At 43.4% G+C, this 13,209-nt stretch overlaps 1 protein-coding gene across 2 annotated transcripts in view; it reads right to left on the bottom strand.

Annotated features, from left to right (window-relative positions):
* LOC139411401 (amyloid-beta A4 precursor protein-binding family A member 2-like) overlaps window positions 1-13,209 on the bottom strand; it is a 68,441-nt gene that overhangs the window by 5,013 nt on the left and 50,219 nt on the right. For both annotated transcript variants that reach the window (XM_071157707.1, XM_071157708.1), the window contains exons 4-8: window positions 11,150-11,189; window positions 8,868-9,013; window positions 3,567-3,653; window positions 1,860-2,045; window positions 158-337 (exon numbers count right to left, since the gene is read on the bottom strand). In XM_071157707.1, coding sequence (XP_071013808.1) covers window positions 158-337; window positions 1,860-2,045; window positions 3,567-3,653; window positions 8,868-9,013; window positions 11,150-11,189 — 639 coding nt within the window. The remainder of the gene's footprint in view (window positions 1-157; window positions 338-1,859; window positions 2,046-3,566; window positions 3,654-8,867; window positions 9,014-11,149; window positions 11,190-13,209) is intronic.

Below are 13,209 nucleotides of genomic sequence, written 5' to 3'. Positions count from 1 at the left end.
CCACAGAACTAGACTACCTCACCGGTCATCAGAGACTCTTTCATCCTAAGTAAGAGGTCACTGACTGAGCATCCAATAGTCCTCAGAGAAGTAGATTGTACAGTGCATCTGAGGCACCATGATACAGTTGCCTCATACAGTTAAATCAGAGTCAAACCTCTTTGCAGTTCTCAGAGTTTGAGAAGTGGATGAGGTCATCGTTGTACATCTCCTGCGTGTTGATGATGTCACTGTACTCCTTCTGACTCAGGTCCTCTGGGTTGATGCCGTTGGCCCTCAGGAACTCCTGGTAAGCCACGCTAAATGACTGCCCAATCGACTGGGCTATGAGCTGGGCCTGGAGAGCCAATGAGAAGAGAGGATACAAAACAGAATATACCAATGAGTGTTAGAGTCAAATTGCTGTGGTCTGAGAGGCTTTTTCCCCTCCTAGTAATTATATTTCTATATAATAAAACCAGCTATGCATTTGTCAGAGAAGCAATACACTGACAATACACTGTCATAGTGACAGCAATGGGGAGAATCACATCACAGAGCAACTGGGGGATACAGATCAATATTCATTTATGGGGTATGAATCAACGCAGTGGAGCAACATGGAGTCGCTTCACTGTTGCCAAGTACTATATGAGGTCCAATAAACATTGGATTTAAATGTCAAAACCTATTCGCCATGTCTTCATTACTGACAACTAGCTTCTGTCCTGGCATCATTTAATAAAACCATATAAATGGACCAAAACATGTTTGAAAAGCTAAAGTAGTAAGCATCATGAAGCCTGTAGCCTTGGTGCAATGATTGCTTCATTTTTCGTATAAAATGGCAAAGGTATTGATTGTAAAAAGCGGATCTAAAGAGAAGAAAAGGAGAGTAATCTAATTGCATATCATATGATATTAGAGGTGGTTCTATCCCAGTTTCCCTATAATTCCCTATATTTACCTCCTACCTTCCCTCAGGCAGTTTTAGGAAATAATATGTTTTCAAAGGAAGGTAGCTGTGGTTGCCCTGTTAACAAACTGACATCCAACCGCATGCTGGGCTTTGACAGACACACGAAGCACATCCTGGACTGTGGTGTGGGTGAAAATTGGCAGTATTACTGTGACAGACAGCATATCACACATTGGCAACGCATCTACACTGGCCGAGGGACAGGGGGGCAGTTAACCAGTGATTGAAATGTCATGGCGATATAAACAACCTGCTATTTGAGTTGTAGGAATCCCCTACACCTAAACCATGGTACAACCCAGTCAATCCTGCACATAAGGAATGAGGACAGTAAAGCCAGTCGTTGCCCTTATCCAGACCGGTAGATCAAGGATCAGGCCTACCAGGCAATAGGTAGACAGTAATAAGACACTGTTGGGAGAGGCATAGTTGAAATATAGAATTGTCCCTTCTGAGCTGAGGATAAATGACTCATGTGTTAACATTCAGACTGACTGTCCTTTATATCACACCAGCTAATTAGGCATAGAGAAATGGCGACTAAGAGGGACAACGGCAATGCAGGGGCAGACGCTCGCTGGCAAGGGGAGGAGACAGGCAGAGAGACTGGCCTATCAGAGGTGGATGATCTTTTCTTTTCTTTTTAATGTTATTTAACCTTTATTTAACTAGGCAAGTCAGTTAAGAACAAATTCTTATTTAAAACATGTCAGAGGGTGTTCCTGGTGAGCATGTCATTCATAATGTGTTGTTGTGACTAATCTCTGAATCAGTCACAACCTATTACCTCGACATTTAGAAACATGTCCTGTGCCTAACCTTTCACCTGGTCCTGATCCATTCTACCACTTGATATTAGCCTCAAGGGGCAGATCACAGACATTTACACGCATTCACTTACGTCCTCAGACTCAAAGACGTGGCAGATCATCCGGTACTGTTTCTTGGCCTCTGGGGCTCCAGGTGTGGTCTCGATGCAGTCCTGGGAGGCTGTGCGCGGCATGCGGCGCCTCGCCATCAGCACAACGATGTTCCCAATGTCAGCTATGTAGGAGATGGTGCGCAGGGCGTTGTCCATCATAGTTTCCTGTGTACACCACCACAGCAACAAACAACAAACAACTAGTACCTTCCCTCGTAGACGCATACATGTGAACAACAAACAGGGTATCATGACGACCGAACACGCCGCAACAGGTGTACTAATACACAGAATAAAAATACTAAAATATCTACTGTATTACAGTTGACGCTTAGAGTCAAAGAAACACATGGTGTGCTTTGTAAGCCTCAGGCGAAGTATGACAAGGTGCTTATCTTCACACGAGCGTCTGGTAGCGAGGGAGGAGGAGCGGGAATGCTCAGCTCCGACCTGCACGCTCTTCAGCGAAACATCATTAGTCCGTCAGCAGAATTAATGATCCAATGTGTCTGTGCATGCCGCGCCCAACACCTTCCACCTTTCTCATGGCGAGCAGCCTCAGCAGAGTGGCAGAACTCCATGCATGTCCCCTTAGCCCATATGCTCCGCAGCAGGCCGAGGCGCAGGAATCACACCTCTAATCAACCTGAGGTTCTCCAATGTTCTCATCCCCTCTGGTACACTCAGACAGCAGGGGCTGAACCGAGGCACGGACATTTTTATTCACGGCACCAAATGTTCTTAGTGTGTATGAAATATGACATTATTCCATCTAGGAAATTGTAGAATTGGTATAGTAAATAAGACAAATCACATGAAAGTGTCATTGTGCTGCAGTTCTGATTTCAACCTCTCACCAACTAACCAACAGAGCCCCATAAAACCGGACTTCTCCCATCTTGATGGTTGTGGGAAGCAGGTAGCCTTGTTCCAGGCAGGGAGTGGAGTGGAGAGACACTGCATTGCAGCACATTACAGTAGGCTGTGCCAGGCAGCCAGCCCACACACTGCTGTTCTGTTCTGTTCAGTCGGACTGCAACTCAACGACAGGGACACACATTCTGTTCACAGTCAGTCAGCTGGCACTCTAGTCTGTACACCAGAGATGTCACAGTTAACACTGCGGCTGAACCTCTCACATTGGACAACCTTGTTCCCCATTATGTTCCCATAAGACATTAAGGCATGACATCAAAAGTAAAGTGCTACACTGTACCTCATTTATAACTGCATTACTGTTCAAAGCTATGTGTGTGTGTGTGTGCGTGTGTGTGTGTGTGCGTGTGTGTGTGTGTGTGTGTGTGTGTGTGTGTGTGTGTGTGTGTGTGTGTGTGTGTGTGTGTGTGTGTCCCCTAAATAATTTGGCTTTGGAGTCGAGATGATTTCTGACTAAGTATTATTGCAGATGGATTGGGAATCAAATGGGTTGATATACAAAGTGTTTAAAACCAGCTTTCATCTTCCTGCTACATCCCACTTTATTGACAGCTGTCCATAGAGGCTTTCTCCCTTTAACGTTTATTTATTTGTATCCTCACTCAGAGGGAGATCAGATTTAAAAAAAGATTCAATAAATAAAATGATCATCCAAAATCCATCACAAAAGTCACCGAGAGGAGTTGCGTGGCTATGGCCCCACTGCATCAGATTGGTCCTGTCAGGGCTGGAGTCAGGACCTCTACTCACCTGTGTGTCTGCGTTGAGCACTTTGATCCTCAGGGTGGAGATGAAGAGGTCCACCTCTGTTAGTGTCTGTGCGTCTCCCTCTGGACTCTGGACGGAGACAAAAGAGAGACAGGTGTGTCAGAGTCCCCCCTGAGGCAGGAGAGAGCGGCCCGGGTACCCGTTCTGTAAGTACCCTGGCCGGGGGCTGAGGAGAGCTCACCAAGGGCCCACGGTTAACAGGCTGCCCTCTTTAATCTCCTGTTGAGAGCAGTTTTAAAGCTATTTCATAAATTGTGTAATGGTGTTATAGGTTGGGCCCCCAGCGGACTCCTGGCATGCTTACAGTAGGTGTTCAGTCAGTGCTGGACTATGGCTACACCCATAGAGAACAGCCATAAAATGTACATTCATATTCCATCTCGTAATCGGAATTATAACACATTGATATCTACTAAAGGATTGGGTAGTAGCATTGCCATAGGATGTTGTTGTTGTTTATTGAGTGGTGGTCATGCTCACATTGTTCCACACAAAATGGGTCTCTGAAGGCTACTATATCTATATATCATGTGACTGCGCATGCAGGACTGCATGGAATACATGTGGAATTAAAAACAGCTATCTCTGTGACAGACAGGGTCAGTGTCCACATCAGAGCAGAGTGGAAGGGATTTGAGGCAGCAGCAGTGAGGGCTGGTCAATATAGTCACAGAGTGACCCGGTTGGCTCTGGGGCTTTACATCAATAGGTCCGACATGATGTTGGTGTGTTGAGAGTTGGCACAGATGAGAGTAGGCGCAACAAGGCAGCTAAGCCATTACAAGCTGCCGAATGCGTGTGAATACCAGTCCCGAGCATGGGGTTTGCATTCACGCTAATCACCACGCACTGCGTGTTAATGAACCTAAATCAAACGTGATTTAATTAACTAAGTACTGATGTGTGTATAATGAGCAGCAGAATATACACATTTTTTTTTTTTAAATATGCAATATATAATAAAGCAATTTATCTGATGATATGTCTAATAGTATTAATTAGAATTTGTAGTAATTCTGTGTAGGCTAGAATATTTCTTTGCATCATCAATATCATCAATGGATTTCACGTTTGCTGGCTCTGATTTTCAGAGCACAAGCTGCAGGGATGTCCCCAGAGTTCACACAGTCCAGCCTCTCAGTGATGCATGATGGGTAATCAGATGGAGTGTGATTATGGAGATTCTCATCATAACTCTAGTCACCTCCTCACACTCCACAGCTCAGAGCGTGTCAGGGTGAGACAGACAGACAGACAGACAGACGGACGGACGGACGGACGGACGGACCACACAGACGGAACACACAGATGGAACAGGGAGCCGGAGGGTGAGGGTGGAGTCAAGGTGGCCCCTCTCTCTGTTCTTATCAGATCAGATTGTTTTTACACACCGCCTTTTTCTTGATTTTGGCAGCCTTCTGAACCCTCTGGGAGGAGACGTTGGGACAGAACAGGGTCGTCAGACACGGGACGGGAGGAGCAGCAAAAACAGAGGGCAGGAAGTAAAGAAAGTAAAAGAAAGTAAGAGACAATAACTCAACCAAACAGCAGGTGTATCATTGCTCTGAAAAAGGAGAGGAGCGATGGCACAGCTGTGTTCTGCAGAAACAAATTAAAACGGCAATTAAAAGGATCATAATTGCTATTTTCCTTTTGAATACAGCAAATCATAAAGACATGCAAAAATGAGTTGATACCACACCTAAATATCAAAGTAAAAAGGGAACTTGAGTGTAGCATATGCAAATACTCTATCAAAAGGGTTTCAGGTTCAAATGTGAAGTCAAGGCAAGACATCCTCAGCATACCTTTCCTGTCCACAACACATTCTTTCAGAAAATGGTGAGAAATTACAGCAGAGCCCAGCATCCTGAGATGACTTGACATGTAATTTAAGGCAACACAATGACTTAGTCCTGTATCGACGTCAGTCACCATCCCCCTAGAGAAATGGGATGTCAAAACTGACAGTTGGTGACTGAGTGGTTTTCAAATGGTCTAAAAACAACATATTGAGAAACCTACTGTAGGGTGGCTGACCAGAAAACACTGACAAACACCAATTCCGTTATTTCAGTTGATTCAGATTCAGTTCATTCAGATTCTGTTAATTCAGTTAAGATTCAGATTCAGTTAATCACACACCTCCTGTGCAACTGACTAAGTATCCCCCTTTCCCAACACTGAACCCCATAAAAAGACCTTAACCATGTATGTCAACTGCACAGGACCAGAAGGAGGGTGTGGTGAAGTCCAGACACATGTTTGTGTTTGTGAGCCCTGAGCTGAAACTGGTTCATCTGTTCCAGTCCCATCCATCATCAGTCAGATTGACTCCGTTACTATGGCTGCCTGAGAGAGTTGGTACCACAGCTCTCAGCAAGCCAGCCAGTCAGGAGCAGAGGAAGGGTCAACACTCTCTCTACCGCTTCACCATTTGCTGAGACACAGAGCAGAGGGCATAATCACGCCTCTGTCGGGTCGAGGAAGTTGGATGTTTGCATGCTGCAACTAGTCCGTTTATTTGTGTTTGTATGAACAGTTGAACTTCAACTGTTCTGCCTGCGGCTATGGAACCCTGACCTGTTCACCGGACGTGCTACCTGTCCCAGACCTGCTGTTTTTAACTCTCTAGAGACAGCAGGAGCGGTAGAGATACTCTTAATGATCGGCTATGAAAAGCCAACTGACATTTACTGACTTGCTGGCACCCTCGACAACCACTGTGATTATTATTATTTGACCATGCTGGTCATTTATGAACATTTGAATATCTTGGCCATGTTCTGTTATAATCTCCACCCGGCACAGCCAGAAGAGGACTGGCCACCCCTCATAGCCTGGTTCCTCTCTAGGTTTCTTCCTAGGTTCCTGCCTTTCTAGGGAGTTTTTCCTAGCCATCGTGCTTCTACACCTGTATTGCTTGCTGTTTGGGGTTTTAGGCTGGGTTTCTGTACAGCACTTTGAGATATCAGCTGATGTAAGAAGGGCTATATAAATACATTTGATTTGATTTGGAAGCAGAGCAGAGAACGGCCTTCGGGAGGTGATGATCCTGGGTTGTTTGTAACACATTTACTCCTCCACCTTCTAATGCAAAGCAGACATCTGAGTCCTCCAGCTACATCTACCGCATCAAATCAAGGCAGGCAGAAAAAGGAGTGGGCGATGAAGCTGCATAAATATTACATCAAAATGATGGGAGCATGCCAAAAAATATCTGTATAAATAAAACATACAAAAACATTTTTTGTGTGTGTGTGTGTGTGTGTTTGTGTCTGGCTTACTTTGTTCTCGGTAGCTTCGGACTAAATATTGTGGACAGCAGTGTAATTAATCTCTGTGTGGGTTGTTGTTGGTGTGGCTAAGATCTGAGAACTATAAAATGGTACAGAGGGACCCTGCCCAGTCCCAGTGCTCAGGGGTTGGTGTGTGAAGAAATGGTAGCTACCAACACATAAAAGAGCCCAATCCCCTGCGTCCAGAGTGACATATGGCCAATTCATATGTGGAGAGACACATCATCTGTAGTTCCTCCTCAGATGAGGGCAGAGAACAAGTGGCATGCTTCCCGATGGCCTCCTCCACAGCTGAACAGCCAACATAAAAGATAATGAGGAAGAAAAAAGATTGGATTTATTTTCACTGGGATGGATGGAGCCAGATCCCAGCAGCAGTGGAAGGGAGGCAGGGGCCTTCAAGACTCAAATGTCCCTACAAAAGCTGCCAGATGGAAGGGTCACCTGAAGCAGACTGCTGCTGGACAGGAGAGTGTGCCACTGTGTCACTGAGCTGTGGGCCAATCTGACCCACTGAGCTAACATATACTCCCATCTCTGCTCTGCAGTGACTGGCAGGCCTTGCCACAAGTGGATGTTCCTAAAAGTAGATCCCAGCCAAGTGCCAGTGGACCACTGTGAGTTAGGTTATAGAATATTCATTATACAGCCCAGCACATGTTTTCATGAGAGGGAGAGGAAATGTATTGTGCCTGGACAGTTATTTGAACATTTGGTGTATCATCTTGGGTTGTATTTTCTTTGATCCAATAGGTATAGCTCCTAAAGTCATGTATAGTCTCAACAATAGTCTCAATAATACATTGTCGGCACACATGAACTCCTTCAAAAACATACACATTTCATTGCATAGCAATGCATACTGTGCAAATACTATATTTGTGATCATACTGTTATCAGACTGAGGGAAAACGGCCCTTGCATAAATGGCCTTTCAAAAGCTAGACTGCCAAAAGCAATCATAACTCCAGAGCTAGTTGAGAACCAACCAGTAGTGAAGTGATTGGAATGCACAGTGGCGGAGTCTGCTTTGAATATGGCCATCCTCTCTGGCTGCTCCCCATCAGTATTCATAGCAGACGATAAATGTAGAAAAGGGAATGGAAATGGAAAGGGAAACATAACCTCTGTGAGCCAGCAATCCATTACCAACACCATGTGACACATGCTTTACCCCAATCTGACCCAACTAGAGCACTAATGGACTGCTAATTCTGGCAAAATCTCAAACTGCTCTGACTGGGGAGATAAACAGCGTTGACGTCTATGTGGATTTAATAGGCCAATCTGGACCTCACTTGAATTAAAAAGACCAGCACCTTGCACTCACATTTGAAGTCCATTTATAAAACTGTATCTCTGTCTGCCAGATTGCAGACTATCTACAGCAAGAGGTCCCATTTAGAGTACTAATTAAAACGGTTTCCAGAGGTTATGTCAATACTCTGTACCAGCTTTGAAGTCTCCATCCGGTTTTATATATGCCTGAAACATGAACATAACGTTTATTCAAGATATACTAGAATCATATTGATGAATATCTTAAAGGTTGTTTCCTCTATAGGGGCATCATTAAATCCTGACAGTATAAAAATCAAACAGTGGGTTGTAAGCAGAGCTAAAAGGACTGTAAACTAACCCACTGGGGAGGAACATGATTACACAGTACCAGTGTGTCCTACAGTACAGTAGCAATAATCCTACTAGATTGGACACAGTCTCCTGAGGTGTAAACAAACACATCAGACACCCTTCACTCGGAATCTTCCAAAACGGTTCCTAGAGTCACAGTGAAAATATACCAGATCAAAACAACATCCATATGAAAAGGAAGGAAGGGAAGCTGTTTGCAGGATTTGAAACGGGTGGTGTAGTGTGTGTGTGTGTGTGTGTGTGTGTGTGTGTGCGTGCGTCTATGTGTGCGTGCGTGCATGCATGCGCGTGTGTGTGTATGATGGAAGGCCTGCCTGCTGTATGTCTGTACCTTGACCCGGCTGACAGCCTCCTGGGCCTGCATCATGCGGATGTTCTTGGACGGGTTCCTCTCAGAGAGCAGCTGGGTGGAGCCCAGGTAGTTAGCAGCAAAGATGATGCCATCAATAAGATCTTCTGGCTCACAGGGCCCCGGAACTGACAGAGAGGGAGAATGGATGGACAGAGAAACGAAGGAGCAGGAGAAGATAAACGCTATTAGATCATATTTATTTTGCAAAACAAAGAAATCTCTGTGTTGTTTTAGTTAAGCTCTGAGTTGAAAGGTCATATATGTACACTACCATAACATCAAATTGATCAGAAATATGGTGTAGACATTGTTAATGCTGTAAATGACTATTGTAGCTGAAAACGGCAGATTTTTAATGGAATATCAACATATGTGTACAGAGGGCCATTATCAGCAACCATCACTTCTGTGTTCCAATGGCACGTTGTCTTAGCTAATCCAAGTTTATCATTTTAAAAGGCTAATTGATCACCCTTTTGCAATTATGTTAGCACAGCTGAAAACTGTTGTTCTGATTAACGAAGCAATAAAACTGTCCTTCTTTAGACTAGTTGAGTATCTGGAGCATCAGCATTTGTGGGTTTGATTATAGGCTCAAAATTGCTAGAAACAAAGACCTTTCTTCTGAAACTCATCAGGCTATTCCTGTTCTGAGAAATTAAAGCTATTCCATGCAAGAAATTGCCAAGAAACTGAAGATCTCGTACAACGCTGTGTTCTATTCTAGAACAACGCTGTGTTCTATTCTAACCAGAATAGAAAGAGGAGTGGGAGGCCCCGGTGCACAATTGAGCAAGAGGACAAGTACATTGGAGTGTCTAGTTTGATAAATAGACGCCTCACAAGTCCTCAACTGGCAGCTTCATTAAATAGTCCCCGCAATACACCAGTCTCAACGTCAACAGTGAAGAGGCGACTCCGGGATGCTGGCCTTCTAGGCAGAGTTGCAAAGAAAAAGCCATATCTCAGACTAGACAATAAAAATAAAAGATTAAGATGGGCAAAAGAACACAGACAATGGACAGAGGAACTCTGCCTAGAAGGCCAGCATCCCAGAGTCGCCTTTTCACTGTTGACGTTGAGACTGGTGTTTTGCGGGTACTATTTAATGAAGCTGCCAGTTGACCACTTGTGAGGCGTCTTGCTCAGTTGTGCACCGGGGCCCATTTATTACTTCTTTAATCAGAACAACATTTTTCAGCTGTGCTAACATAATTGCAAAATGGTTTTCTAATGATCTATCCTTTTTAAAATGATAAACTTGGATTAGTTGACACAATGTGCCATTGGAACACAGGAGTGATGGTTGCTGATAAAGGGCCTCTGTACGCCTATGTAGATATTCCATTAGAAATATGTCGTTTCCAGCTACAATGGTCATTTAACAATGTCTACACTATATTTCTGATCAATTTGATGTTATTTTAATGGACAAACAAATGTGCTCTACTTTCATATACAAGGACATTTCTAAGTGACCCCAAACTTTTGAACAGTAGTGTATGAGTATTGGCAGCCTTCTGTGCGTACAATTTGAATAAATAAAACACTGCAATTCTGTAGCTGTTGGGTATTATGAAGAGAAACAATCACGGCGGAGGCTTGAGCAGTAAAATGGCCACGGGTGGGCTGGGAGCTGAGAGAGGCACCAGGGGATTCATGTGCCCGTGTGATACGTAGATGTCGACTCTGTGACAACCACTGAGGGATACAATGCATTGTCATGATACCAGAGAAAGTGAAAGAAAGAAACAGCTCAGCCCCAGGAAGATGAAGCCCTGCCGTTCGCTGCCCAGTGGTGAGAGGGGTTTGGCGAAGAACGCCTTGAAAACTTCTCGAACCAAACATACACAGAGGCCTGGGACTGGCCTGCTTAGATATAGCCCTCCCACATTGACGACAAACTCACTGACACGTCTGACATGATGGCTCTCAGGTAAATTGTCCAAATAAAGATAGTGAAAAATGAATATGATCATTCGTATTTACTTTCTTTCTGTTTGTCTTAATTTTCAAATGCAGACTTGTTGATCTCTCTCTCACTCACTCACTCCATGATCTGTAATTTTGCAACTAGATTTTGAGTGGTTATTAAGGAGCTTGACTTTGAAAGACAAATCTACTATCCTTGGAATGAGCAGATTCCTGCACCCAAAGCGATATAAGCCTCTTACAGGGAATATCTGTTTTTGATGTTGTGAATTTGATTAATTTTTGTCTTGATTTCATCCTCAAAATAAACAGACGTAGAGGTACCTTACCATCAACAAAGCTGGGGAAAGATGCAGCCTTCTTAGTTTCCTGAAAAACATAAAGTCTTGATTGAACTCTCTGAATTAGTCAAGCAGAATGAAATATGCATTCTCATTTCATGAAACTGAAAGGAAAACCGCCTCTCTGCAAAGCCTGCGGCTTCCACAACAAACAACAGACCAACAAACTCCAAAAGCTTAATTCTGTCAAAGAAGACAAAACATTTTTGAACATCAGTTCAAAGTAACCTATGAAATTGATACAAACCCTATTCATCAACAGATGAGGAAGAAAATGGAAGAAGCAATGTGCTATCTAGAACCTGAAAGGGTTCTTCAGCTATCCCCATAGGAGAACCCTTTGAAGAACCCTTTTTGGGTTCCATGTAGAACCCTTTCCATAGAGAGTTCTATATGGAACTAAAAATGGTCCTACCTGGAACCAAAATTGGCTCTACCAGGAACGAAAAAGGGTTCTCCTATGGCGACAGCCAAACAACCCTGTTGGAATCCGTTTTTTCTAAGAGTGTATAGTACAGATCAAAAGGAAGCACAACTTTATGGCATCGACCTGATTGTAAACAGTGGTCCATGTTAACATGCCGGGTCATGACATGCTTAACTCTTCAGATGTAAAACACTACTGTATATCAATACTTCTACAGAAAAAGCACTCTGAGTAATGGCCATCACTTAAAAGACATGCCACTCAAATGGAGGGTCCAGGCTGATATATGTGTGGTCGTTCATTACAGTCTGTGAGGAAGGCCCAGGAGCATTATCAAACCACTTAATAACTTAAAGGGAAACAACGTCCTAGTATATATATATATATATATATATATATATATATATATATATATATATATATATATATATATATGTACACGTATGCTATAGTGGCCTCCCACAAATATACACCAGCTGTTGCTTTGCCAATACTTAAATCCTACCGTATCATATTAGATTAGAGGTTGACCGATTAATCGGAATGGCCGATTAATCGGTCATAACAATCTGAATTTTTGGGCACCAATTTGCTGATTAAAAATGAAAAACAATGTTTATTTTTATATACCTTTATTTAACTAGGCAAGTCAGTTAAGAACACATTCTTATTTTCAATGACGGCCTAGGAACGGTGGGTTAACTGCCTTGTTCAGGGGCAGAACGACAGATTTTCGCCTTGTCAGCTCGGGGGATCCAATCTTGCAATTTACAGTTAACTAGTCCAACGCAATAACGACCTGCCTCTCTCTCGTTGCACTGTTACGCGAATGTAGTAAGCCAAGGTAAGTTGCTAGCTAGCATTAAACTTATAAAAAACAATCAATCATAATCACTAGTTAACTACACATGGTTGATGATATTACTAGATATTATCTAGCGTGTCCTGCGTTGCATATAATCTGACTGAGCATACAAGTATCTAAGTATCTGACTGAGCGGTGGTAGGCAGAAGCAGGCGCGTAAACATTCATTCAAACAGCACTTTCATGCGTTTTTCCAGCAGCTCTTCGTTGTGCGTCAAGCATTGCGCTGTTTATGACTTCAAGCCTATCAACTCCCGAGATGAGGCTGGTGTAACCGAAGTGAAATGGCTAGCTAGTTAGCGCGCGCTAATAGCGTTTCAAACGTCAAAACGTCACTCGCTCTGAGCCTTCTAGTAGTTGTTCCCCTTTCTCTGCATGGGTAATGCTGCTTCGATGGTGGCTGTTGTCGTTGTGTTGCTGGTTCGAGCCCAGGGAGGAGCGAGGAGAGGGACGGAAGCTATACTGTTACACTGGCAATACTAAAGTGCCTATAAGAACATCCAATAGTCAAAGGTTAATGAAATACAAATGGTATAGAGGGAAATAATCCTATAATTCCTAAAATAACTACAACCTAAAGCTTCTTACTTGGGAATATTGAAGACTCATGTTAAAAGGAACCACCAGCTTTCATATGTTCTCATGTTCTAAGCAAGGAACCTAAACATTAGCTTTCTTACATAGCACATACTGCACTTTTGCTTTCTTCTCCAACACTTTGTTTTTGCATTATTTAAACCAAATGGAACATGTTCC

Source organism: Oncorhynchus clarkii, chromosome 6 (genome assembly GCF_045791955.1).
Source record: "Oncorhynchus clarkii lewisi isolate Uvic-CL-2024 chromosome 6, UVic_Ocla_1.0, whole genome shotgun sequence".
Taxonomy (NCBI): Eukaryota; Metazoa; Chordata; class Actinopteri; order Salmoniformes; family Salmonidae; genus Oncorhynchus; species Oncorhynchus clarkii.
The sequence above is the reverse complement of the archived record's forward strand: the minus strand, read 5'-3'. Positions and strand labels throughout refer to the sequence as shown.